General features: G+C 44.3%; 1 protein-coding gene across 2 annotated transcripts in view; it reads right to left on the reverse strand.

Annotated features, from left to right (window-relative positions):
* The window catches only part of Cap2 (cyclase associated actin cytoskeleton regulatory protein 2), a 140,277-nt gene that overhangs the window by 73,339 nt on the left and 39,397 nt on the right, over positions 1–27,541 (reverse strand). For both annotated transcript variants that reach the window (XM_085831127.1, XM_085831128.1), the window contains one exon: positions 10,447–10,524. In XM_085831127.1, coding sequence (XP_085687253.1) covers positions 10,447–10,524 — 78 coding nt within the window. The remainder of the gene's footprint in view (positions 1–10,446; positions 10,525–27,541) is intronic.

The raw sequence follows: 27,541 nt of genomic DNA on the forward strand, positions 1-27,541 counted from the left end.
TTCGTTAGCCCACATCTCTAGCCAGTGTGGGCGGCAGCCTTCAATCATGAGCCCCTGTGAAATTGTTTAGGTCCTTTTCGCGCCGTGTGCAGCAAAACTAATAGGAAAAGCAAAGGTATCCTTTCCTTTCCTTATTTCTCTGTCTACAACATGGAACACTACCCATAAGGCTATTGGTTACAAAACCCAAGCTGCTAAGCCAGGCACAGTGATGCATACCTGTAATCCCAGCACTGGGGAGGCCGAGGCAGGAGAATTGCCATGACTTAGAAGTCAAGCTGGTGTATATAGTGAGTATCAGGGCAGCCGAGAATACACAGCAAGATACTTGGTTCAAACGAAACCAAATCCAAATATTACCCAGCCTTCTATCAGGAAGACAGATTTTTGACCTGTTGTATATATATTTTATTTAGCTTTAGTTTGCATGTTTTTACAGAAATTAAAGCATGTGTTACTGCCCTCGGGTGCCTTTGAGTTGGTCACGCAGGGAATGCATTTATGAAGTGAGCGTCTTGTGTCACTTTGGAAAGGAGCCACTGGTTAGATTCTGAGTGGCTACACCTCAGAGTGGTCCATCCAGGCCACACTAGGAAATGAAGACAATTGAGCAGGATAGCGCAGAGAAGATACGGACAGGGTTTTACATTTTAAATTTTTTCTTACAGTTTTTCTTTTCTTTTTTTTTAATGTTTTCAAAATAAATGTAAAAATTATGTATTTAGAAATCCATTAAAATATGGGCTGACAGACAGCTAATTTGGTTAAGTGCCTGACATGTACTACTTCGGCATTATGAAATATTGGGCAATTATGTGACTTCTCATGGCCCTGGTGAACCACGGGCAAATGAGGCTGGACTCAACTACATGGTGTGAAAGGAGCTAGGAAGTGTTTTATAGAAACAGCTCTACAAGAGTAGCTGGTCTCAGACATACACCCAGGCCCCCTAGCACCCCACCCCTCACCCCCTAACCCCCCAGCCCCCCATTTCCCCACACCCCATCACCCCACTCCCCTACCCTCCACCCGGCACTCAGGAAGCAGTAGCTATGGTGCTGTATACCTGTAATCACAGTGTTGGGGGCTAGACAGCCTGCCTAGCATGATCACTGAGACACGCCCCCTGTCCCCCCCTTCTCCCTTCTCCCCCCCTCACCAAAAATAATCCTAATTTTATTTACTGTCTGGTGTTCTCTGTTACATGGGCCCTGACAGCAGAACTTAATGAAGCTAATCATGGCTAAGTCCTTCAAGAAGACTCAGCAGCTACGCCATGACACTTTCTGGGCATGAACTTCAGAAACACTGCAGAGTTTGCCCTTGTTCAGTCATTTGCTTTTTCCCTTACAATTTCCAGACCTGCCACTAACACCAAGTAATTTACCCCAGACACGCTCTGAGATCAAAGCCACATGACTACTTCGGCATTATGAAATATTGGGCAATTATGTGACTTCTCATGGCCCTGGTGAACCACGGGCAAATGAGGCTGGACTCAACTACATGGTGTGAAAGGAGCTAGGAAGTGTTTGTATAGAAACAGCTCTACGCATGTGCAAATGCAGCAAACACATCCAACTGTTGGATTTTTTTTAAAGTCGAGATGGTTAATTTTCATTGTCATCTGGATTTGGAGTCACCTAGGAGCCGCCATGTTAGGAGTATAGGTGAAGGTATTAAAGGATTTAACTGAGAAGGGGAGACCCAGCCTGACTATGGGTAGCTCCATCTCACCCCACACGCCCACTGACTGACATCCCTTCCCCATCCCACCCCCCACATGATGAACTGCACTCTCAGACTGGGGGCCAAACAAATCCTTCAATCTGTCTTTAAGTTGCTTTTGTTGGGTATTTTGTTAGAAATGAGAAAAGCAACGAAGAGCAAAGCCTTTTTTTTTTCTCCCCCCAAGATGGCTGGGGAAATGCCGTTTTAGCCTAGAAAACTCTTATAAGTCTGCAAAAACCAGCACATGTGCTCTGAGAAAGATTTCTCTACAGCCAGATCAAGAGATCTACTCTGGTAGTCTTAGATGCCGGGAAAAGCCGTTAATTCCTCCTTCTATGCATCCCAGTGGATTGAATTTTCTGACTTTCTTTTGCAACTAGGAATAGCCAGAGTCTAAATGAAGGTGACCTAAGATGCTTCCAGCCCAGCCCATTAAAATACTTTAGGAAGTAATCCTGTAATCGTCTCACCTAAGTCAGAGCTGAGGATCTAACAGTGGTGGAGGACTCAAGAGAGAAGATGCCCACTCCTCGAATGACCAAAGAATGAACCATAACAAACACCAGAGTAGACCTTCTCTGAGAAGGAAAGGGTTACTCCGGTAAGCTTTTGAGATATGGTGACTGCTTGCTGAAACAGTTGGACTATACTGACTAACCCTGGGCTCTCTCTAAGTCACCTGACCCTTTCCTGCTTTTTCTCCTCGAATCCTCAGAACTCTAGGGATTACTCTTCATACTTCAGAGATGAAAAAGCACAGCTTAGAAGCTTTCATTGGCCACATACCAGGTGGACTACTTGACAAGTTAGTTTGGCTACAGTGGCTCAGTGGAAACATCTGGTGGATTTAACCAGGTTAATTCTCCAGTAGCTACTTAGAAAAAGACAGAAGAGCCTTACATCTGAAGAGATGAGACAGTTTATTATTCTCATATTTGGATTAGTGGAGCTAATGTGTACAAGACCTGGAATACAAGTCAGGGTGGGCCAAGTCCAAAGTTTCTGCTCTTGAATACTCTTTCAGATTTTGAGCTGGGGTTGGTATTATTTAGGACAACCAGCACCAGAGAAGTGGAGGCAGGAGAATTAAGAGTTCAAGGCAAATGTTGACTACATAGCAAACTCAGTATTAATCTGGCTTCTATGAAACTGTATCAAGAAAATGGACACCCAAGTATAAACACAAGCATACACACACACACACACACACACACTCATTTCCTTAATTGATAGATAAGAACATAAATATTATATCTCATTTTTGGTAAAATATGATATTTCAACACATGTATACATATACACATATACTATATAATGTTTAAATGAAGCAGAATAGATCTATCTCTGCATGCATTTGTCATTGGTTGTTAAATCTTTTTAATCCTGGAGATCTGTACCTCTCATGAACCCAAATAATTAGCTGAAGCCCCAAGGCTACTACTGCCTGCAAGGCTTTCTTGCTCTGCTTAAAATGGATGAATATTAACAAATTTGAAGAGTGCTCCAGGCATTGGGAATCCTTATGAAAGGTGAGCTGAACAGAGGGGGTTCCGAGCCTCCTTTCTCTTCTCAGTTTCCAGTCTGTGCATGCAATGAGATGGAAAGAAGAAATCCTAAGTCTCTGTCTATGCAGACGAAGGCACTACTGCAGCTTAACACACAAGTCCAAGGGATGGGGACACAGCTCCGTGGTAGAGTGTTTGCCTGGCATGTGCGAGGCCTATGTTCAGTCCTCAGTGCTGGTGATGAGTCCAAGTCCAAGTTCAAAGAAAGATAAGGAGAGAGAAAGTTCAAGGGCTTGACTTTCCTTCTTCCCTCCCCCTGGCCCCGGGTCTTTGACAGGGCCTCACTATGTAGCTTGTGGTTGGCCTGGAACTCTATGTAGATCATGCTGGCCTCAAACTCACAGAGATCCACCTGCCTCTGCCTCCTAAGTACTGGGATTAAAGGTGTGCCACTCCTGGCCTGGAAGGATCATCTTGGTAGAGTAAAATCTAAAAGGCAGACCTACAGTTTGGCTCTAGGTTGTGCACTCCACAGGTCCTTAGGAAAAGCTCTGTCCCCAGGATGGCAATATTGGGACATGCCTTAGACAGTTAGGTGCTGGGACTTTAGTAGAGGGCCTTAGATCATTGGAAGCCTGCCCTGAGAGGGCCTGTGGAACTCTCATTCTCTCAGATTCCCAGTTCAGGATATGGGTGGCTTGCTCAACACATACTCCCATTCGGTACCCTTACTTCAGGTCTGAATCAAGGAGGCCAACCAACCTTGCACTAGAAACTCCCAAATCATGGTCCAAATTATACAGTCTCTTCATTTCGTGAGTTGACTGTAGGATACAGTGTTCACTACAGAGATGCAAATCTGTCTCTTAGCATTCAGTGACCAGGAATCAACTTTTGTGAAAACTTTAGTTCTCACCCTGTTTATCCATGCACATTAACTCACCCACCCCCCCCACACACCATTATTGGCAGGTTTTCAGAGCACACGAATACAGGGACTGCTCTGGGGAACATGTGCGATAGGAGGTGTATGGCACCCACAATGGCTGCGGTCTCCATATTCAAGTTCTTCCCACACATTCCTGCAGATTAATCAAGGCTGGATGGAGGGGCCTTGGTGGGAGATCTCCCCCACCCCTGCTGCAGAGTTCCCCTAGTGATGTTATCCTGGGGGGGGGGGGTATGGCACTCTTCCAGGGTACTAGCCGCAATGGTCCACTGCATTGTTAGCCTGATCAGGATGCAACTCTGTGGTCTCATGTTGGAGGTCATTAAAGATGGCATTTCTTGTCTATCCCAGGCGAAAAGAGATGTTGCAAGGCCTCAGATAAAAACATCACTTCCTCCTATTCAACTAACCATTCTCTCCAGTTATATTTTGACAGGAAACTATATACATTTGTGCAGTGCATCTTGTGTGTGTGTGCGCGCGTGCGTGCGTGTGTGTGTGTGTGTGTGAAGGGCTTTGGGTGGTGGTATGATTTGGATACAGTTTGAGTGTGGTCCCCAAGAGTTCGTGTGTTGGGAGTTTCACAATCAGGGCGAGGGTTGTGGGACTGGTGAGACGTGAGTAGAGGGAAGTAATTGGGTCAACTGGGAGGCTGTCCTCAGAGGGGATTAAGGCAGTTCTCAGGGGATCCTGGTTAATTCTTGCAAGATGACTGTTATAGGGCTGGTAAAGTGCTTGCATGAAGACCTGAACTTTATCCCCAGAGCCCATGTAAGAAGACGCTAGCGGCATGTGCCTTATAATCCCAGCTCTAAAGAGTTGGAGGCAGGTAGATCTTCGGGGCTCACTGCCCAGCCAGTCTAGCCTATTGATGAGTTCTAGGCCAATGAGAGACCCTGTCTCAAAAAAGAGACAAATAAAAAAAAAAAAACCCAAAAGGAGGGCAGCACCTGAAGAATAATGTATGAGATTGACCTCTGGCTTCCACATGTGCATACACATGCATGTGGTCTCAAACATACATACATACATGCATGTGTATTCAAACACATGCACACAAACACACACATGTGCATATGTACTCAAACACACACACACGTGCATATGTACTCACACACATGTGCATATGTATTCAAACATACACACGCATGTGCATAGGTATTCAAACATACACATGCATATATGTGTACAGACATACAGCCAGAATTTATAAAGGAGAAAGCATGGTGTCTCTTGTCTCCAGCCCATTGACTAACCTTGTCAACTCTCCCTTTCAAGCATGTTGTCACCATGATGTCACCTGCCATGATGTGACATTAGCAGTGCCATATTGTTTGGACCTCCAGACTACAAGCTAAATAAACCTTGTTTCTTTAGACAGTTCCTTCCTCGGGTATTTTGTTACCATCGCAGAAGACAAAGTCATGGAACAGAGGAATGACTGGGCCACGTTTAAATCCTGCAGCCCACCCACTCCTGTTCCACATCAGATTGTTTTCCCAGGTTTATGAAAAACAACAGAAGTAATGTAACATTTGTAGACAAAGCCACCTGTTACAAGGAAGAGTTAAGTGTTCCAATGTGAGGGCTTCTTAGAAAACTTCCCTTGCAAAGAAAATCCCTTCCATCAGTTGGAAGGATACCTTTTTACATGAATTTTCACACACGTTTCTGGATTATGACACTGTCCAGGCCAGGCCATTCTTCTGGACAAAGATATGTTTTACAAATTATAACCAAGGAAACAAGGACAGCACAAGGTGCTTTACAAGTGCCCTGCAATGCAATCAGTTTCCTGTCACGGGTGGATCAACCAGACAGGTGCTTTGGAGTTTTTAAGGGGGTCATCCTGAAATTGATTCAGCATGTCAGGGTCAGTCTTGAAAACAAAATGACAGCAATGAAAGCTCAGAGCCAATAGGGTGAGCCAAGAGAAAATCATCAAAACGCTATGCACACAGGAAGAATCACTATAATTTTGTGAAGGTGGCTAGTTGTGCCTGCCAGTCTTACGTCTACTTGAAAGGAAAGAAGGGAACCTCAATTGAGACATATCCCCATAAGATCCAGCTGTAAGGCATTTTCTTAATCTGTGATTGATGCAGGAGGGCCCAGTTCATTGTGTGTGGTGCCATCGTGGTGCCATCCCTGAGCTGGTGTTCTCGGTTCTATAAGAAAGCAGGCTTAACAAGCCATGGGGAGCAAGCCAGTAAGCAGCACCCTCCACGGTCTTGGCATGAGCTCCTGCCTCCAGGTTCCTTCCCTGTTTGATTTCCTGTCCTGACTTCCTTAGATGAACGGTGATATGTAAGCCTAATCTAAATAAACCCTTTCCTCCCTAACTTGCTTGCTGGCCATGGTATTTCATTGTAGCATCAGAAACCCTAACTAAGACAATGGTGAAGTCAAGTTTTATTTTCTATGGGCTATGGTTGAAAAAAAAAATAAAGAAAACTTTAAGATTAGAGAATGTGAGAGAGCTGCTAACACGTTTCCAAAATGAGAAAAAGAAACTGGAAACTGAGCATCATCTTGTCAATCAGAGCTCTAGAAGAGCCCACTCTCCTGTTTATTCCAATACAGATAGAGGGGGTTGGTGGAACAAGGAGATACATTTTGGTCTGTGTAAAAGCCCGTTTTAGAGTCTAGCATGAAGGAAATTAAATCAGCCTGAATTCGTTCTTATTGCTGCAGGACAAATCCCCACAAGCTCAGTGGCTTGTCTGGGGATGCTGCTACCTTTGCAGAGCACGTACCCAGCATACACTAGGCTCTGGTTTCTGTGTCCAACACCACACACAAAATACTATAACAGCTTCCAAAGGTCTGAGATTGTGGGTGAGGTGTCTCAGGGAGGGGGAAACTTAGTTCCCTGCTCAGAGACTCAAGTGAGCCTCTCATGCTAGGTCATGGGCACTCAGCTTTGCTTTGTGCAGTGGTCACCTCTGCTAGCAGAATTAGAGTACACTCTGAGAGCTTCTCCTGCCCTAATTTACATTCTCCTTTCATGTCCAGAACTCAAATTAAAAAAAAAAATCATTTCTGGCTTGGGGAGACGGCTCAGTAGGCGAAGTCCTTGCTATGCACACAAGGACCCAAGTTTGATCCCTGGAACCCGTGTTTAAAAATTAATAAAGACAAAACAAGGTAATTGAGGTGTGGTGATGTGAGAGGCAGAGACAGAACCCCGAGGATCACTAGCTAGCCAGCCTGGATGAACTGGTGAGCCCTAAGCTGATGAGAGACTATATCTTAAAAAAACAAAACAAAACAAAACAAAACCAGAATCGGTGGCTCATGAGGAATCACACATCATGTTGGCCTTTGGCTCTACACATGTGTCATAGTCACCTAGGGTTTGTAAGAAGCAGACCTCTACTCCTCTAAGTTCCTAAGACTTAGCCTAACAACCTAACTGTGGCTGCATCACTGGGGACCTGGCACATACTTGAGTCCCACGGCAGAGCCTAGTCAACCAGGCAGTATATTCCACCATTAGGTTTCAGAAACCTGGGACAAATGTCTGTGGTGCCTATTCATTTATCAAAGTGGACCTTGGCCAGTTCTCCCAGCATCCTTCAGTGCCTGTGGCTCCTCCAAGCTCTTCTAATCTCGCCTCCTACCCTAAACCTCTCCCTCCCAGGGTTTGGGCTTCCATTCCCCTTCCCGCTAGCTTGATCCATCTATGTATCCAGCCATTTTGACTTTGCTGGTTTCTTGGCCTCGTGGCCCTGGGTGGACCCTCTTGGTAGGAGGCTTCTCTCTTGCTCTCCCTCCCCATCTGTTCTCTAGTAGTCCGGTTTAGTCTGTGGCCATGGTCAGCTTGGACTCTTCGCTCTGCCTGCTTTCTCCCTATCTACATTAAAAATCTCCATATTTTAGGAGTAGTCATGCCTACTTCCTTTTATTTCGTTTTTTTCATCCACCAGCAAGTTCTCTGGGTGATTAAAAGCAGCTGAAAGTGACAAGTTAAAGGCCATTAAATGAATTTGAGCTTAAGAGCGTGCTACACACCACAAGTCAGCCTGGACCAGCCGACTCCCCATTATTTTGGGACACTTTGGAACTGTGGGTTCCTGGTAAACGCTCCAGACTTAGTGACCTGAAAACACTGTACGTGTGGCCCAGTTGTGACCTAACAATCCTTTAGGGGATTCTCATGCACACCAAAGCTTTGAGAAGCTCTGCTGGATGTTGGCAAGAGGGGAAATTATAGCATTATTCTCTCCCTCTTGGAACAAGGAACAAATCATAACACAGAGGGACGGAGAGGCCACAGTTCCTGTGCCATTTTTACTGTGGTAATACTTTTTATGGTGCCTCTTGCAGAGGAGCAACACCTGGCAACACACTGCTTTCCCTGTGTGACGGTGACCTCCTCAATCTGCCTTTCTGTCAGAGGAAGTTCTGGAGTAGTGCATTGGGTTAGGAGAAAAGGGAGTAGAAGAAGGAGTCTGACAGAGAGGCGGGTACCAAAAACCAACCAACCAACCAACCAACCAACCAACCAACCAACCAGTCAATCCTGTTGGATATCACTGTACCAGGAGTTCAAAGCTCATGGGACATTTCCGTGCCTGTTTCCCTTAAAACCATCTTTCTGCCTTTTTACCAAGAAAGCAACAGAGCAAGAAGGGGAACTGTAGACGCCATACCCAATACACTAGGCCAGTATCCTTGAACACGGATCGTCTTGGAATGCCAAAAACCCCGGTGCTTCAGTTTATGTGGGCATATCCCTTGCGCCCTCATCTCTTGTGCTAGAGAGCCATGCCAGGGCTTCACGTATGCTGAATATAAGTTCTACCACCAAGCCACACCCATGCCCTATCCCTTTGCTCCTTAGTTCTGGTCATCATCTGATATTTACAGAGTGAGTTTTTTTTCAGTGGGAAGTAGCAAGGCCAATGGACAAGACTCTTGTTCCAGGCTTAGAGCATCCACAGAGTGCAGCACCGGTCAAAAAAAGTCAGTTCTTCTCCACCTCGGACTCAATGGAAACTACTTTTCAAGGTTAAGGTAAGAGTCTAGAAAGCATCAGGCTGTCACTGCCTGGTTTTCTCTTTTGCAAGGCTAGAACTGAGGTGGCTGAGGAGGGAAGATTGAGCATGGAATATTTCCAGCTCACCCAGGTTTTGTGGTAGTTTCTTCTTTTACACAGAAGGGAGAGGCATATTCATATCAGGAGGGGTTCATAGCTCTATTGACAATTTAGAATCACCAGGGGAGCCCTACTACTCAAAGGCAAGGGCATTCTCAGACCAATTAAATAGAAGCTCCTTGGGATATGATCCACACACTGGGACTGGGGGATGGTTCCTCTTCAAGGTCAACTTGATTACATTTGGAATTACCTAGGTGACACATCTCTAGGTGTGTCTGTGAGAGTGTTTCTAGAGAGATTTAACTGAGGAGGAAGACATGAATGTGGGCCACACTGTCCTATGGGCCGGGATCCCAGAGAGAATGGAAAAAGAACAAAGGAGAAAGCTAAGTGGCCACCAGTATCCAATTTCTCTTTCTCATCCGGATCCACATGACCATCTGTCCCATGCTCTTACCGCCAAGGCTTCCCTACCATGATGGGCTGCACCTTCAGACTGTGAGCCCAAATCAATCCTCCTTAAGTAGCCTCTGTCAACTTTGGTGACAGCAACAAGGAAAGTAAGTAATTACAGGATTTCCAGGTGGCATGAGACCTTCATAAGTTCAAATCAGACAAAAATCCCTGCGTTGAGAAAGGGGAGGAGGACAAAGCCCCACCCCTCACCAAGAAGCTACTTGTAGCTGTTACCAGTCTGATAATAAATCAACCCAAAGTTGGATCTGAAAATCAGCGCAAGCATTTTCTTTATCATGAAAATAGGGAAGAACAAGATGCGGCTAGGCATGTGTAATTTGACCTCTAAAGTGGTGGTATCCATTGTCAAACCATAATATATCAGTAATAAGATACATTACAGGGGCTTTTTGTCATTCAAACAGGTGTGATACACACACACACACACGTGTGCATGTGTGAGTGATATACATATGTGCATACACACACACACACACATACACACACACACACACACACACACACAAACTTGTCAGTATATATATTACATTTTGCCACCAAGGCTACCAAGATAGAAGAAATGCCACACTGTGCTCTAAATCTAGATGTTTCTAGAAGGAAAGGACTCTTCTGGCTTCTTGTTTGATGTCCCACTCTGCCCACTCTTTTGGCCAGGCCTGTTTATTACAATCTGCTCTTACCTCCTGAGGTTGTTGGTACTGAGAGACCATGAGAAGAAAAGCACGCTGGGCTTGGAAAGCACCGTGCACCATTTCCGCCTGCGGACAGAAAAGAAGGCAGCAGTTTCAATGTTTGGGCTCTGTTTGGAACAAGTATCAAATGTATCGCTCATCCACCCATCCCACCTCAGCAGTGACTATAACCATGAGCATGCGAACATATGTTCACAGGGGAACTTGTAATGTCTAATCACTCCGACATTACTCATACTAGCCAAAATGTGTAGAAACAACCAACTGTCCATCAACTGATTAAGGTTTTTTTTTTTTTTTATAAAAACGACTTAGCCACGAGATGGTGCTTTGTGCACCTCTGAAAACAAAGTGCTGTCACAGGCTGCGACACAGGCAAGGCTTCAAAACATTATGCTGAGCAACCAGAGCCAGTTACAAAAGAGCAGGCCGGTGTGATCTCATTTATGAGAAATGCCCAGAATAGGCAGATCTATAGAGTTAGAAAGTAGAATGATGGGTGGGAGGGGCCAAAGGGAAGAGAAGAGGGAGGAAATTGCTGATGGACCACAGAGGGTTGCTTTTGGGGGCTAAAGAAATGTTTTGCAGAGAGGGCTGGGGTGGAGTGGGGTGGGGTGGCTCAGTGGGTAAAGAGCTTTCTGTGCAACCGTATGCTTCCAAGTAATCTTGAGCCCTCCCCCATTCCACCCGCCACTCCCACACATGGGTTATTCTCTAATCAGACAGAGTTGAAGAGTTTCACATCTTACTGACTATATTAAAACTCACAGAATCCCACTCACTAAAAGTGTGAATATTAGGATATATGAATTGTATCTCAAGCTGACTAAAAGGTTTGACTCATGGGTCTACAGAGCAAGTCATTTTCAAGATGAGATGCTGCCCCCTCTTCCTGCCTAAACATTTGGCCATTAAAATTTTCAGACTGCATCTTCCCTCTGTTTCTTCTCTAGGTGTGCCCCAAATCTTTTTCACATGTTCTAGTGGAAGAGACACAGTCTTAAGCCATCCGCATGAAGCCAGTAGTTGTGGGTGATGACGAAGGTGGATTTGGAAGAGTTTTCAGTGCCATTGGGACCTGGTAAGAGTGGGTTCCTATGTGGATCCATCCACAACTATCAACAAAAAGGCCTGGTATAAGTGGGACTGTCTAGAACATAGTCTTTTTTTTAATCCTCTATTCATAATTAAATAATTTTAATTAAGAATAGCAAAAAAATTTTAAAATCTCTATAGCATCTATAATTAACCTTAGCTACTTAGCATATTATTTCTGTTTTAAGAAAAGCCACATCACTGTTTTAGTAAGTTAAAACGGCTAGTGTGTGGTGTTGTGTGTGTGTGCACGTGTGTGTGTGCAGTGTATGTGTGTGCACATGCACATACATGCATGTGTGTGTGAAGGCTGAAGGTCAATGGTGGCAGCCTTTCTCTATTGCTCTCTAGCTCTACTTTTTGAGACAGGATCTCTCACTGAACTTGGTGCAATATCAAATAGGCTGGCTAGCCAAGAGTCTTCAAGGACTTGCCTCTCAGCTTCTAACGTGCACGTCTCCCCTAACAAGGCTAGGGTGCAGGCATGAGCTGCCATGCCTAGCTCTTTAAGTGGTTTCTGGGGACCCAAACCCAGGTCCTGACATTTGCAGGGCAGGCACTTTACTGACCGAACCATCTCCTTTGCCTTAGACCATTTTTCTTTCCTTTTTAAAAATGCAAGACATTTCAAAGATTGATGTTTTACAAAAATACCAGACAACCTTTACCACCTGGGCTGTCTCCAAGGCCCGTTTTCTGAGAGCGTTGCTTTGGATCTGAGCTGAGCTTGGTGATTTTCTTCCTTGAAGGAAATTCGCTTATTCTGGTTTGAAGAGTGACTTATTTCATTGCTGGGGCTTAACAGCTTAACTGAGCCACGTTTGCATTTTGAATTTCCTATATTACATTTCTTAGGATAGATTTGCTTGGGTTTTTTTTTCCCTTTTCTTTTCTAGAAGTTTCCTTACAGTAATATGGCAAGTCTTCTCTTCCATGGGTAAGAATCTGTATCCAGGGACTCTGACAGCAGTCCTTAGGGATTATACTTGAGTGTCTCTATAGCTTCTGGATTCTGTCTTTTATTTCCTGATCTGTGATCTGAGATCACTGGGATCATATGAATAATGTTTTTTTTCTATTGACAATAGATACAGGTTTTAGCGTCTCTAATATGCATACCATTTCCAGCACATATTCCATCTCTACACTCTTTTTGCCTTTTTGATTTCTTTAACTCAACCCTGCCTTTTCTTTTCTTCTCATGGCGTTGTCAGCAAGTTCTTAAAAGTTCTCATAAATTTGTTTGATATTTGTCTTAGTTAGGGTTTTATTGCTGTGAAGAGACACCATGACCAATGCAACTCTTATAAAGAACAACATTTAATTGAGGCTGGCTTACAGTTCAGAGATGCAGTCCATTATCATTATGGTGGGAAGCATGGCAGCATGTAGGTAGATGTGGGGCTATGATTTGAAGGCAGCCAGGAGGAGGGTCTTGCTCACACTGGCCAGACTTGAGCACACACACACACACACAAGACACATACAAGACCTCAAAGTCTACCTCCACCATGCCACTCTTCCTCTAACAAGGCTACCCCTTCTCCAACTAGCCCACGTCTAATAGTGCCACTTCCCGTGGGCCAAGCATATTCAAACCACCACAGTATCCCTGTCAGTGTTTTTAGGGTATGTTACCTTTTGATCAAGTCACCATGGGGCATTTGTTTCTGTGCCCTAAATTCATTTTCTTCAAGAGTGCTATAGTTTGGATTTGGGCTGCCTCCCCTATGCCCATGTGGGAAGGACTGGCTCCTGCATAGGAAGTAGGACTTAATGGGAAGCTTTTAGGTGCCTGGTGTCCTTGAAGAGGATTCTGGTACCTCAGTCTCTTATAGCTCTGATTCTATTAGACACATCAGCTAACAGCAATGAAGTCAACTGATTGAGGCCTGTTCAAATCTTTCTCCTATTTAATTTTATGTACTGGGTATCTCCTTAGAGCACCAGACTTTAACATAAGGTGTGAGCCTGTGCCCTTTACTTTGCACATTGTGTTTTGTTCTGACACTGTCTGCAGCCACCAAGCTGATTCTTCTGATCTTGCTCATTTCTTTTTGATATGCACTGATACTTAATTTTTTTTTCATAAAACATAGATGACTGACTCCTTGAGCCTCTGGCAGCCACACTGGAGATAAGTGTTTTCCTTTGTGAGCCACCGTCTAAAAGCAGAATGCTTTAATCCCTGCCTCTTCTTATAGGTGTGTTATGGCTTAGAAGTGAATTCCTCTCACAGGGGCTTGTGTTTGAACACGTGATTCCCAGCTGGTGGTGCTGTCTTTGTGAGGTGGGGATTAGCCAGAAGAAGCGGTTCTTTGTAGGTTGGGCCCTGAGGCTGATAGTCTGTTGAAGCATGGCTTCCTAGTCTGCAGAGATGTGAGCAAGCAGCCTCCTATTCCTACTGCCACAGCTGTGAGCTGTTCCTCTTTCCAAGATTTCCCCAGCACAATGGGCTACATCTTCAAACTGCTCGCCCAAATCAACCCTGTTTCTTTACATTGCTTCTTCACCATATTCTTAGTCACAGCTGTGATAAAAATAATGCCCAAGTAATGGCTAGGGGCCATGGGAAGGAGATGCCCAGTGGAGGTAGTTGTTAGAGGTTTGCGGTGCTGCTCGTCCTGGGAATTTAGTCCATAATGTAGACTGAGACTCTCTCTATCTACTTGGAACATATGCCATTCATATGGAGTGCCCCCCTCAGGTTTTAGGTAATTTTTTCAGAGCAGACATGAATAAGACACGGACCTTTTAAAGCTACAGAGTGAAGCAGCCTATGATTTTTTTTCATTTCATATTATTCTTCCCTGATTTCATTTCTTCTAAGGCAAGTCTTTAAAGGATGGAAAAAGTTAGGACTCAAACTGTTCACTTGTTAATTACTGACATTGTTTTAGATTACGGACTTTTTGATTTGGTTACTATAGAGAGATGTTTTTATTGACAGGGTCTACAACAGCATGGTTTGGAACTCCCTATAGCCCAGGCTAGCCTTGAACTTGCAGCAATCCTCTTTTCCTAAGGGTTGGGATGACAGGCGACTATCGTTGTGCCTGACCTTAGATTTTTTTAAAAGTAATTTTATATTCACAATGAAATTAAATACAGATTAGAATTTCCCATCCACTCACCACCCTGCCCCCATGTCTGTTTAGTTTCTCCCACTTGAGAGTTCCCTCCCATTTAAAAGATTTTTACCCAGCCCCCCATTCCTTTTGGCTTTTTGCTCATTTGTGGAACGGAAGAATACTTTGCCTGAAGGAAACTTCCCTGAAAAGTGCAACTCAGTTTTATGTGTCTTGAGTCAATACTAATATGAATATTCTTCTTGTTTACTAATTTCCTGTTAGCTTTCTGTCTGTTCAGGGCAGTTTCTATCTCTGCTGAATTGGATTTGACTTCTTGATGTGTAAGGAGGGGATGGATTTCATACATTTTAAAAAGCACATTGCTAGACTAGAAATAGGAAGACTAGGTTAAATTAACCTTTTCACTCTAGCGTCAACACGAGGCTCTTTTCTAAGCTAGAAGGGTAAATGCGTTAACCAAACTGGTGAATGGCTGTTACTCTAGCCATTATTTTGACTTCTGATAATTTTTTACAGAATATTTTTGGGTTATTATTATTATTATTTCATGACTACTCTCAACTAAGGATTTCTTCCACTAGGAAAATGTTTGAATTCAAATCAATACTAATAGGCCACTTACTTCAAAAAAAAAATCACAAATCCCATCTATTGTTAACACAACAGACCACAACTTGTGAATGTTCAATGAAGTCATAGTTTCTTAAAGCTATTTTGAAGTTCACCACTGTTCCTTCTCTTTGTCCTGGTCATCTCATTGCTGAGACTAAGTGATTTAAAAATCCCTTCTGTCAGATCTTTCTCAGCAAAGAGTAGAGAATTAAAATTTCACTGGCCTTGAAGCCATTACGACTCAGGAATCCAAAGCTTTGAGCTGAGCTGCTTTTCAAAATGTATTCGCAGTGCTTCAGAAAGACCTCTGTTGTTGTCCAGTGACCACATGTCTCAAAAGGACTATCAAATGCAACCCTCCTCAGCCTGGATATAAATAAAATACTTGCACTTGCCTCAGCAATGCTAACACAGAGGTTCCCTCCCCATCTATGACTGGCGGTATACTGACTTCCAGTTGCCATGGGAACAGTGATTCAGGATGGCCCGACTTCAACAGTTGAAATGGCAGCTCAGAGGTGGCATGAACGATATTTCTTGTAGTCATCCCACTACAAAAAATCCCACTGCCATTAGCCTTGTCCTTAGTAACGAAGACTACGAACCTGTCTGCTGCTAATGAAGCACTTTGTTGGCAGGTCTGACCAGGGAAGATGGGCAATTTCATTAATTAGTCCCTTTCTGCAAAGGGCCTTTTACTCCTCAAGGGCGGGGGTGGGGTGGGGTGGGGTGTGTGTGTGGTTGGGGTGAGTTTCTGTTTCAGATCTTTCCTTTGACTTACGTGGAAAACGCCTTCCTGGGGATCTGCATCCTTCTCTCAGCTCCTGGGGCCTCTGAGCATAGTTAGCAAACTCAGATGCAGATTCATCTGGAACTCCATCAGTCTACACATATTTACAAATTGGGGATGTTCTGACCCATTTGCTTCTTTCTTCTGGAAAGTTCTATGAGTTTTCCCCACTGTACAACAGTTTTTCTGAACCTGTTGAGTCTGGAAAGGGGAGCATTTGGCACACTTAGGGTGTTGAACATTTTGTGAAAGAGAAAAGCCAATGGTAGGGACTTTGGGGGAATGACAAATCACCATCGGTTTAAAGGTTTTTGCTGACTTTGTCTGTTGCATTTGTGAGGGTCAAATTGGGAGTCTTTGAGGGACCTTTAAAGGAGACAGGCTCTGTGATATTTGATCAGGGGGAACATGCGTGTCTGTCTGTCTGTCTACTCGTATGCATGTGCAGAAAGGGTATGGGCCACTCTGCTCAGGCCAAAGCTGGAAATCTTATTTGAACTCTATACTCATGCGCACTTTGGCATCTGGGGCTCTCAAGACAGGCTAGCGGGACCTTGTTGTGTGATTGCAGAGAGAAGTACAGGAAAATGCATTCCTGTGATCAGTTGAAAGCAAGCCTTGGGGACCACTGGCAAGCAGACACCAGCTAAACATGACTTATTTTCATCTAATCCTCTTGGGAGAGAGCTGGCACCCTGGGGAAGCCCAGCTGATCTCCGGAGTACTCACCAGAGCTTTGTTGAATTTCTCTGGAAAAGCCCTGGGCTGCAGAGTTCCATACATAGCCAGAAAACAAAACAAAACAAAACAAAACAAAACAAAACAAAACCAGGCAAAGCTCAGGGAAAAAGGGAGGGGCAAATCTTGGAAGATGGAAAGCATTTAGCAGGATACTGTGCTGAAGGCATTTCTAGATCCTTCTTTGCCAGGACCAGAAAGGAAAGAGAAAGGACTCTCTGACCTCCTTGATCCAGGATGAGTTTCCAGGGTTGTGGTGAGACCCTGGGCAGGTCACTGCCATCCCACTGGCCTCCCTAACTCATCTGCCAGTGTTTGGGATACATAATTAGAGATACTGAGTCTCAGGGCTACATATGCTTCAGTCCCTTCTATTCTACCCTGAAGACGTCCCTTGCGTTTTAGCCAGTGAGGAGATAAAGATCTGACAGATGGATGAGAAATAGGAAAAATGTTGGGGGAGGAGGCAAGGACAAATCCCACCCGTTTCATGATTTTGTTGGACACAAGCCTTGCAGTTGTGAACTCGAACCCCAGCTCACAAAGCCCCATGACGGGAGACACCGGGTTTGATATATTGCCAGCCTTGGGAAAGGCTTAAGCTAGTGGTTCCTCGTCTCCAGAGACCACAGAGAGTCAGTCAGTAAGTCTTAGTGCTTAGACTCACTCACAGAGTTCCTGAAAGCAACCAGCAGGTTGTCCCCTGGAGCCAGGTTCTTCCAGTCAAGATACACAGGAAAACCTCTAGCTTCAGTGGTACCCGAAGTATTATTTCCTGCACATCTGTATTACTTTCATCAGTAGCTGAGCTGGCAAAAGAACTCAGAGGGCATCCACTTTGGAGCTGTGTACTTAATCCCATCCAAGGGGTTCATTTCACTCAGCTCCCGAGGAAGGATAAAGGTGTTTGCCCAGAGTCAGTAGACAATAAGCAACAAAGTTGAAACAAGAATCCCTTCCTCCATCCCTTTCTTCCTTTAAAAGAAAACTTAAAAGATTTATTTATATGAGTACACTGTAGCTGTGTTCAGACACACCAGAAGAGGGCATTGGATCCTATTACAGATTCCTTGTGGTTGCTGGGAATTAAACTCCCGACTTCTGAAAGAGCAGTTAAAGCTCTTAACCACTGAGCCATCTCTCCAGCCCTGCATCCTTCCTTTTTAATGACAGGGTCTCACTGTGTTGCCCTGGATGGCCTGGAACTCACTACGTAGACCAGGCTATCCTCAGACTCAAAGAGCTCTGCCTGCCTCTGCTTCCTGAGTACTAGGATTAAAAGTGTGTGCACTACCACATCTGGCTAATGTGAGTAGGTGTGTGTGTGTGTGTGTGGTGTGTGTGTATGTGTGTGTGTTGCTTGGGAGCCTAAGTCAAGGGAACATTTCATGTTTTCTCCATGCTTGCCTCATGCACAAAGCATCCCCACACTGAGTCTCTCATAGCCACACCAAAGATTCTTGTCTCTTATAAAAAGTTTGGATAGAGCCCAGAATGTTTTCTGCCTCCAATGCCTTGCATAGACACACCTGTCTTGACACTAGAACCATAACTCCTTGTCAAATGCTCTCTGTCCCCAGTCCATGAATTACTTAAAAAAAAAGAGTTTGGGACAAGAAATATGCTCATATGCTCGAAGCCTGCCTTCCACAATGTTTTCTTCTCTTAGGGAGAGGAGGAGGGGGAGGGATAGGAAGAAGAAAGGAGAGGGGGAGGGGGAAGGAGGGGGAAGAGGAGGGGGGAGGGGGAAGAGGGAGAAGAAGGAGGGAGAGGGGGAAGAGGGAGAAAGAGGGAGAAGGGGAAAGGGAAGGAGGAGGGAGAGAGAAAGAGAGACACAGACAGATACACACACACACACACACACACACACACACACAGATCCAGGGAGGCTAGTGAAGCTCCTAACTTTGTTAGCAAGCGTCAGAGCTGAGTCAAGCCTCTGGACAGTGCTACTGTCCTCTCTTTGGCCTGGTACTAGTTTTTATTGTAACTTTATGTGGACATATCTTCACTGCTTCCTCAATGACAGATGTCCCTAAAGGGTCAAGAACTCTTTCATTTAGTTTTTTTCCTGCCTTCTTCAGTGAGCCACAAGGACTTGGATACAACAGATGACTTATAGCTACTTTCTGTCGTGCTGTGGTTGAGGCTAGTTCATAGAAAATCAAGTCTGGAAGCCAAGGCTCAAAGAGCAATGGGTGAGGATTATGTCCATCCTCAAAATCAGGGCAGAAATGGACTCCGCCATTGTCTTTGGCACCCAGATAACGCTGATATATCAATAACTCAGTAAACTAAGAAGCACTTCCTGTCTCACCTGTGAATACAGACATTCTTCAAGATGCCCAGAGTGCTTCACACCCTGCATGGATGCTGTCTTGGCTGCTTCTCTCAGCCTCCCAAGTGGCCCCTCCCTCCGGAGGCCCGCTACCCTTTTTGAATCTCCAGCCCTAGCCCACTTATCGTCAGACACATGATGGTTACTGAAGAACTGACTGGTGAGCAGATGCCCAAAGGAATGGATTGGCATGGGCAGGATGTGAACTGAATAAATTATTAAGTGTTATGGCCAGTGGTGCTGACTTATAAAAAGCTGATGGAAAACCTAACAGGTCTCTCTTGTCCTCCCAACTACCTTACTGACAGTTAACATATTTGCCTCCCCTCCCCCCTCCTCCTCCTCTTCTTTTATTTGGTGGTGGGAGCAGGGTCTCATGTGGCCCAGAGTGGCTTAAACTCATCACTAGAGGATGCTCTTGAACATCCGATCTTTCTCCTTCTACCTCCTAACTGTGGGATGGAAATCTACCAACTTGGGCCATATCCCCAGCTGCTTTTTAGAACCTGGACAGAACTTATTGGATTTTGTTTTCAGTTGACACTGTGGAACATACGTGCTGACTTCATCTTCTTGGCGTTGGAACATCTGTTTGTGATAGGTGGAAGGGGGACAGGAGACTGTGAGCGAGATGTGGAGCGTGGTGAACTTGGCGCAGAAGTTATCCGGCAGAAAGACGGGTGCCTGTGATGCAGGAGGCTCATCGAGCCTTAGCTATCGGTTTTCACTTGGGTTGTTAAAAATAGCCAAGTTCCCTAACAATGTGTTTACCTTCACTACATAAGGTTTTGATTCTCTCTGCTTATTGTTGTCGTATGTATCTGGAGGTAGCTGGAGGTGCTTACAGGGACTGGGCAGCGGCTAAGGCAGCACCCTAAATGACCCCTCTACAGCATCACAGCAAAAGATAAATTTAGCAGCACAGAATGTTTCTTCATTGTGACTTTCAGTTCTCATGGACTTTTGCCTACTTCGCATGATAAGCCATCTCTCTTGTCCCCCTGCCAGTAGGAAAGGGCACAACGAAGCCAGAATTACCATCCTCAAAGGAAAAATACATATTTGCTGCTTCTGGATGTTGCTTAGGGCAAAGTCAGAAGCTAAGACTTAAGAAACCAGATTGGTTTCAGATGGCCAAACCTGCCGTAGTCAAAGAGTGTGCTTGGCCCCATCACGTCTATGGCATCCTCACACCTAACTGGATACCTGGGCCCTGCAGTGCTTGGCATGTGTCAGTTCTTCCTAAACAATCAGCAATGAGAATAGTGTGGTTCTATCTTTGAAATGATGTATTTATTTTGTTTTGAATTATGTGTCTATACTTGTGTCTGGGTGTGGGTAAGTGTGCACGATAGCAGGTACCTGGGGAGGGCAGAAGAAGGCGTGGGCTCTCTTGCAGCTTTACTTACAGGCATTGTGAACTTCCTGACTTGGGGGCGGGGGTGGGGGACGGGGAGGGGCGGCGGCACACAGATGCTCGCAAGAGCCCTATCAGCACTTACTTGATCTCTCTCTCTCTCTCTCTCTCTCTCTCTCTCTCTCTCCTGTGTGATTATGCCTTATGAGGAGAAAACAGGGTTGCCCAATGAGTGTTTTGTTTGGTTGGTTTTGAGAGAAGGGCTCACGATGTAATTCTGACTGGCCTAGCATTCACTGTGTAGACTAGATCAGGCTGGCCCCAAACCCATAGAGATGTGCCTACCTGACCCCCAAACATTGGCGTTAAAGGCATACACCACCATGCAAGCTATCTTCAGGTGCTGGGATTGCAAGTGACATCTTTTCTTCCTGTATTCGTTGTCATGCTTTCCCATATCGGACTGTTGAAAAAGCTATTAGGAAAAGATATAACTGAATAAAATAGATACTATCTAACTTCATCATCAAAACTGTTTTTTGTGGCTAGGTGTTGTGACATGACATACACCTTTAATCCCAGCACTCAGTACCAGGAAGCACCGTGTGTGGTACTCGGCCCTAGCTCTCCTAGAGCTCACTCTGTAGACCAGGATGGCCTTGAACTCACAGAGATCTGCCTGTTTCTGCCTCCTGAGTACTGGAACTAAGGGACTGTGTTACCACCACCTGGCTCTAAATCATTTTCTAACTCTTTAGAATAACAAGAGGTTTCAAAATACCTATATCTCAGCCACAGGCACCTTTCTGAATTATCCTGTATGTGCATAAAATGGAGCTGAAATTTACAGCCTGACTGGGGAGTTGAGGCGTTAATGTCACACTTTCCACTTACTTAAAAAAGATATTTGGCTGTGAGCCATTAAATCATAAGGATGAGTTACTTTAAAGACCCGGCCTGCTCAGATACAACAGAGTCACAGTCATCTGTAGGCTCTGCCTCTGCCAAGCTATATATCAGGAGAGCAATTACTTTCTATTAGGTAATTGTTATAAATGAATATTCTACTGCCTTTACAGTTTGCTGAGTTCCTTCCCTCCAGTTCTGCTCCCAATGGCAGAGAGAGGAGGCACATCTACTGAGCGGGACTGAAGAGTTTTGCTGTCTAGACAGGAAAGCAGAGTAGGTAGAGCGAGAGTGCCAGTGTAAGAATACTGGAGACACTTTATTGAGGAAAAAAAATAATTCAGGCACTGATAATAAATGTGGGTTATTCTTCATTAATGGGACTGTTGCCTTGGCAACGTCTAGATCACAGAACTGTTCAGATCAGCCCAGGGAACGATTCTAAATGTCTTTTTCTGTATTCATGCCTGCCATCTTCTCTTATCATATCTCAGCTGCATTTCTGGTCTCAGCCTGGGTGACCTCAATATCCTGCCGACCCCACCCCAAATATATCCCGTCCAACCCCAAAGGGGCAATTTAAACAGACTTCTTGGTACATGGAATAGATCAAAGGTAGCGCTGATAAAATGGCTTTCTTTTGCAGAGGTGTGATTTACATGAGTGGTTTCTCATTTTCCTCATTATTCAGCAAAATTCGGCAACATAATTTTAAGCAACCAGCCCCATGAATATTAATGCTCATTCAAATCATGCATTGTTTCCCTAAAATGTTTATTTTTCCTAATGCCTAATTATCGCCAAGCAGCCTAGTGCACTTTGAGTCACGTGACAGCATGGGTCAGTTACAACAGTGTGTGGGAGGCGGGGAGAATCTGGCGACCGTGGTAGGGAGCACTTGGCATTGGCTTATTATTTCCAGTGACAGGAATGGTCCTTGAGAGGACAAGTATACAATTTTAAAGTCATCTTTGTGAACAGGTACCCACTGCAATTTGGTCAAATGTCACAAAAGCACAGGGCCACAGTGGGGTTGGCAAGGAGCAAAGGGTATGTAGTTTAAGAGGGTCCCTGTCCCTCAGGTCATATCTTAGGCCTGGTGCACATGTCTCAGCCTCGTTAGGGAATTGCACTCTTATACACACGTTAATGTGCCCATACAGGATTGTGACTCTTCAAATCACTTGTGGCATAATCATGCAACAAAATATTATAATGTTATATAACAAATGATAGTATAGGCATGCACTGATACGTCCATATGACTCATCTCCATGTACTGACATGGAAAGCCGTTTGGCCTATGTTAAATAAGTACAGAAAAGTCTGAACCGGCGACAGAAACCAGCAAAGAAAGAGTTAAAATCGGTTGATTGTTTCCTGGGAACAGCTAAAGAAAGAAAACACCATTGTGTTTCAAGCCATTAGCTTTCCTGACAGCCAAGAATATTGTTACCAGTTTGTGTTCCAAACAGAACCACGTTCCCAAATTGACATCATTTTCAAATTCAATTGTTGTGTAGTTTGGACCCTCTCCAAATTCTCTCCCTTGTTTTCCTAACACTTAAGGAATCCAGATACTTTATCAACATCTTAAAACCAATCCTTTTGACATAGGAAGTAACCAACAGTTTCATGGTTGATGGCTCTTGGGGCCACCCACACAAGTAAGAGACAGCAGCTAGGCTGCTTTAAGACCACAAAGGAAAGTCAAGGGCAATAAAACACTTCGTCTAGAATGCCCTATGGCTCTAAGCACTATCCTTTCACTTTGTGTTGTTTAAACCATATTGTCTGGCTGTCTCTTTCTGCCTGTCTGTCTGTCCATCCATCCGTCTGTCTATCTATCTGTCTCTCTCTCTCTCTTTCTCTCTCTCTTTCTGTGCATGCACATATGTTTACGCAGGTGCATATGCATATGTGTGCACACATGGAAGCCGACGGTCATCTTCAGGTGTCATTTCTCAGCCTCTGCCCAGTTTGCATTTTGAGACAAGATCTCTCACTATGACTCAGGACTCTGATTAGGCTAGGCTGTCCAGCCAGCAAGCCCCAGGGACCTGCCTGTCTCCACTTCTCCTGCTCTAAGATCACAAGTACCTATCACAGTACTTGGCTTTTTATATGTGTATGTGTGGAGAGGGGGGAGGAGGGGTATCAAAATCATGCTTGCTAGATGAGCAGTCAACCAACCGAGCCATCTCCCTAGCCCCCTTTAAGTCATATTCTTACCCACCATCTCACAGATGTCCTTAAATAGCAAATAAATTATGAAGGATTAAGCCTGTGGCTGCTTACAGAGAAGGGGGAGGGTCTTTATGATGACCGAAGAACTTAGTAGGAAGATGTGGATGGGAAACCATGAACTTGAGATTCACACAGCCTGAGCTCCGTGGTCACAGCAGGGTTCCCAACCTCCTGAGAGTCCTTGGTTTATCTTAAAAGCCACCTTCCCTAGGAGACCCTTCCTCCCAAGGATCTCCTTAAATAATGTTTGTCAATAGCACTGCACAGTGACCAGACACACTTCAGGACTCAACAAAAGCTAGATCCCTTTACAGTCATCTGTCTTACTAACACAGAAAAGCAAATGCAAGACAGGGAGATAAAGTTGATATCCAGTGGCTAGATCATGTAGGGAGGCACCTGATACTATTCACTCACCAACCAGGACCGCCAGCATCGGACTTCAGATCTCACCATACATACATGACTGTGACAAGCCCCTCTTGGGGCTAGAGAGATGGCTCAGAGGGTGTATGATGCCAATGTACAGGTGTGCCTGGTGTGTGATGGCACTGTACCTGTGTACATCTGTTCCTGATGTGTGGTGCTACAGCACATGTGTACATGTGTGCCTGGTGTGTGCTGCTGCTCAACATGTGTGTCTGGTGTGTGATGCCACTCTACATGTACTCATGTGTGCTTAGTGTGTGATGCTGCTGCACATGTGTACCTGTGTGCCTGGTGTATGCTGCTGCTGCACATGTGTACATGTTAAAAGCACTGGCTATTCTTCCAGAGAGACCAGGTTCAATTCCCAGCAGTCATGTGGCAGATTTCAGTTGTTTATAACTCCAGTTCTAGGGAATCCGACACCATTTTGCAGGTCAACAACATGCAGGCAAAACACCAAGGCACATGAAATAGAAATAAATTAAAAAATGTTTAAAATTGAATAAGAGAAAAAAAAAACCAATACTGGGGGAAAAAAGAAAGGAAGGAAGGAAAAAGAAAAGTCCTTTGCCATAAAGACAGCTGGCCAGTTCCACAGATAACCCAGGCACGGGGCAGTCTGCAGCCCAGCAATGTGTGCCGGGTGAGGCAGCCTTCCTGGTGCAAAGTAAACTTTCTCTTTACTTTGTATTGCTGTTGGTGGCCTTAGTAAATAGCCCCTCAAGTGGCATACTGACTCCAGTTCTTTTCAATCCAGTTTGAAAACTAACCAGTCCTTTCTTCCTCTAGTGATAGCAGTCCCGAAGGTTTGTTATAAAATGTACAAAGACATGGACATTCAGAAAGCAAAGGATTTTGGGAATCCTGCCTCCAAAGGATGCTCACTGTTGGCGGGCCAGAGTCTAGCCTCCTGGACTTTATTCTTAATGAGGTAAATCTTTCTTTGAGCATAGATCACCTCCCACCCACACTCTTTTTAATCCCACTCTCAAAACCTCGTCCCTTGTCTCTCTTGTCCCTCTTGGGAGTTCCAAGATTCCCCTTACAATGGTTGCCAGGCATCAGAGGTGGCGATTCTGCCCTCACAAAGAGAAGGGAGAGCCCAGTCTGGTAGTGAAAGCCGGAGAGAGCCTAGGCTCGCATTCAGCAGAAAGCAGGCAGACTCTCCACAGAAACCCCCGCATCTTTGCCTTTCTCTAATTAAGTGAATAATCCCCTGGGTATCAGCATTCATAACAAATGGCCATTTTTCATTCACTGTTATTGTCGTTTAACCAAAAACACGGTGGGAGATTTCTTCCTAGCATTTTGTCATACCCAAGTGCTGTTGGAAAATGGGGTTTTTAATCGCCCCTCACAGGAGCATTTGTAAAACTTAAAATATCTCATCAGAAAAAAAAAAAAAACTTAAGAAGATCAGACAAATAAAATCTCAGGGTTTTTTTTTTGTTGTTGTTGTTGTTTTCCTATTACTAAATCCAGGACACTTCAAATCACCCCGTTTGGTTGCTGTAGAAGTCTTCAGCATCTTCCAGCTCTGGTACCTACCAAAAAGCTCAATGCCATCTGCACAATGCTTACAGGGTAGCCCCGTCTGGGGCCTGGCACACACCATCCGTGGCTTCCATGAGGGAGTGTGACAAATGACTCCTGAGTTGACTAAGACGTCCGTATTTGGATGTGTTGAGACAATCTACTGGGTTTTTCCATTCTCTCCTAGATGTTTACCATGATAGAAATACACACGCAGCGATGGTCTCATGAAACCAGGGAGATTTGATGATTGGAAATATACAGGGAATTCCTAGCTAAAAATTTAATTTTGTAACATAGGCTTCTGGGCTCCAGTGTTTGCTTTTGTCTAATAGCTATGCTTTTGAACACTGATTGTGTGTGTGTGTGTGTGTGTGTGTGTGTGTGTGTGATTATCATGCCAAACCCCAGGCCAAACAGAGAAACCAAACAAAATTTGATTTCTTCGTATAACTCTGACCTTCAGTTGGAAATACTTACAGTCAGGGTCACAGAAGTATCTTGTCTCCGACTGAGCTCAGCTGGTTGTATCACCAGTGATTACCTCCCAAAACTGGCAGTAAATTGGCGGATTTACTCCTTCCTTAAGAATTCTTGTCTTGCTTTCTTAAGCTGCCTAAGAGTCAATTTTTCAACTGTTCCCTATCTACAGCCACAAAACAAAACAGGAGCAAAGAGACAGAGGGAGCTAGCTAAAAGATTGTCAGAGTATTGATAAATTCAGTGTGTGTGTACGTGTGTACATGTGTGTGTGCCTGAGTAGATTATAGGTGTGTGTGTGTGTGTGTTAAACTTCTACAGAGATACAAAAATCTAACTCTCTCTCTCTCTCTCTCTCTCTCTCTCTCTCTCTGTCTCTCCCTGTTTCTGTCTCTCTGTCTCTCTCTCAATACTTTATTGCTAATTTATACCTTAAAAATCTGGCCTTGGTCATTTATTTCTGACTGCTAGTCGAGACTCGGCTTAATTCAAATCATCAGCTACAGCAAATCAACTCATCTGCTGATTAAATTACATATCAATAATTTGATTCATTCACCTAGATATTAATTTTTATGCTATTGTTTGGCAAACGCTTGTTACTCATTTCTTGTGGCCATAGTTCTAGAAACTGAGAGGTTGGGAGAAAACTGTTTCTTGAATCTTGCAATAACCCCTAGCATTCAGCCAGTGGGCCTGAATAATCTCTAACTAAAGCAGCTAAAACTCAAGTATTTGTCAAGAGGCCTAATGGCTCAGGTCTGCACTCCCAGCGCTTAGGGGGCCAAGGCAGGAGATTTGTCATGAGTTTAAGGCCAGCCTGTGTTATAGAGTAAGGCCAATCCTCAAAGAGTTTAGTGAAAGGGAACACATTTATCCATGGAACACACAGGAGAAATTCTTAGTTCATTGAATATCCTGTTCAATGACTAAGGTATTATATATGTGATGTTTTAAAAGGATTTGACTTATACTATGTTAAAAACATATTTACACATAAAACATATTTATGAATATACATGTGAACTGTCAGGTTTTAAAAACAATCCAATTTTTTGTTAACCTACTATTTAATTACAACTAGGAAGGGAAAAATATAGTCAAGATGAGAGGCAAAGTTTGTCATTGCTGTGTGCATGTTAACAGATCGGCAGACACATCTTTTAAAATCAAAGATTCATGGACTGGGTGCCCATGTATTTGACAGACACTGTGTGTCTTGTAGGTACAAAATATGGCATTATGAGGAACTTTTTGAGAACGGTGTGTATATTTCATGTAGATATAACAAGATCGTCTAAATAAAATTAGAATATAAAGAACTCTGCACTTTAGGACAGAGCATGAAGCCATAAAAATCCTCCTGTGATTGTATCATTCTGAAATCCAGACAGAACAAAGCAGGGACTCTGGCTTGGCAGAACTCGGTAGAGTGCGTGCCCAGCATACACAAAGCCGGGTTCAAT

This window comes from Mus caroli, unplaced genomic scaffold (assembly GCF_978045245.1).
Source record: "Mus caroli unplaced genomic scaffold, Mus_caroli_1 scaffold_15, whole genome shotgun sequence".
Taxonomy (NCBI): Eukaryota; Metazoa; Chordata; class Mammalia; order Rodentia; family Muridae; genus Mus; species Mus caroli.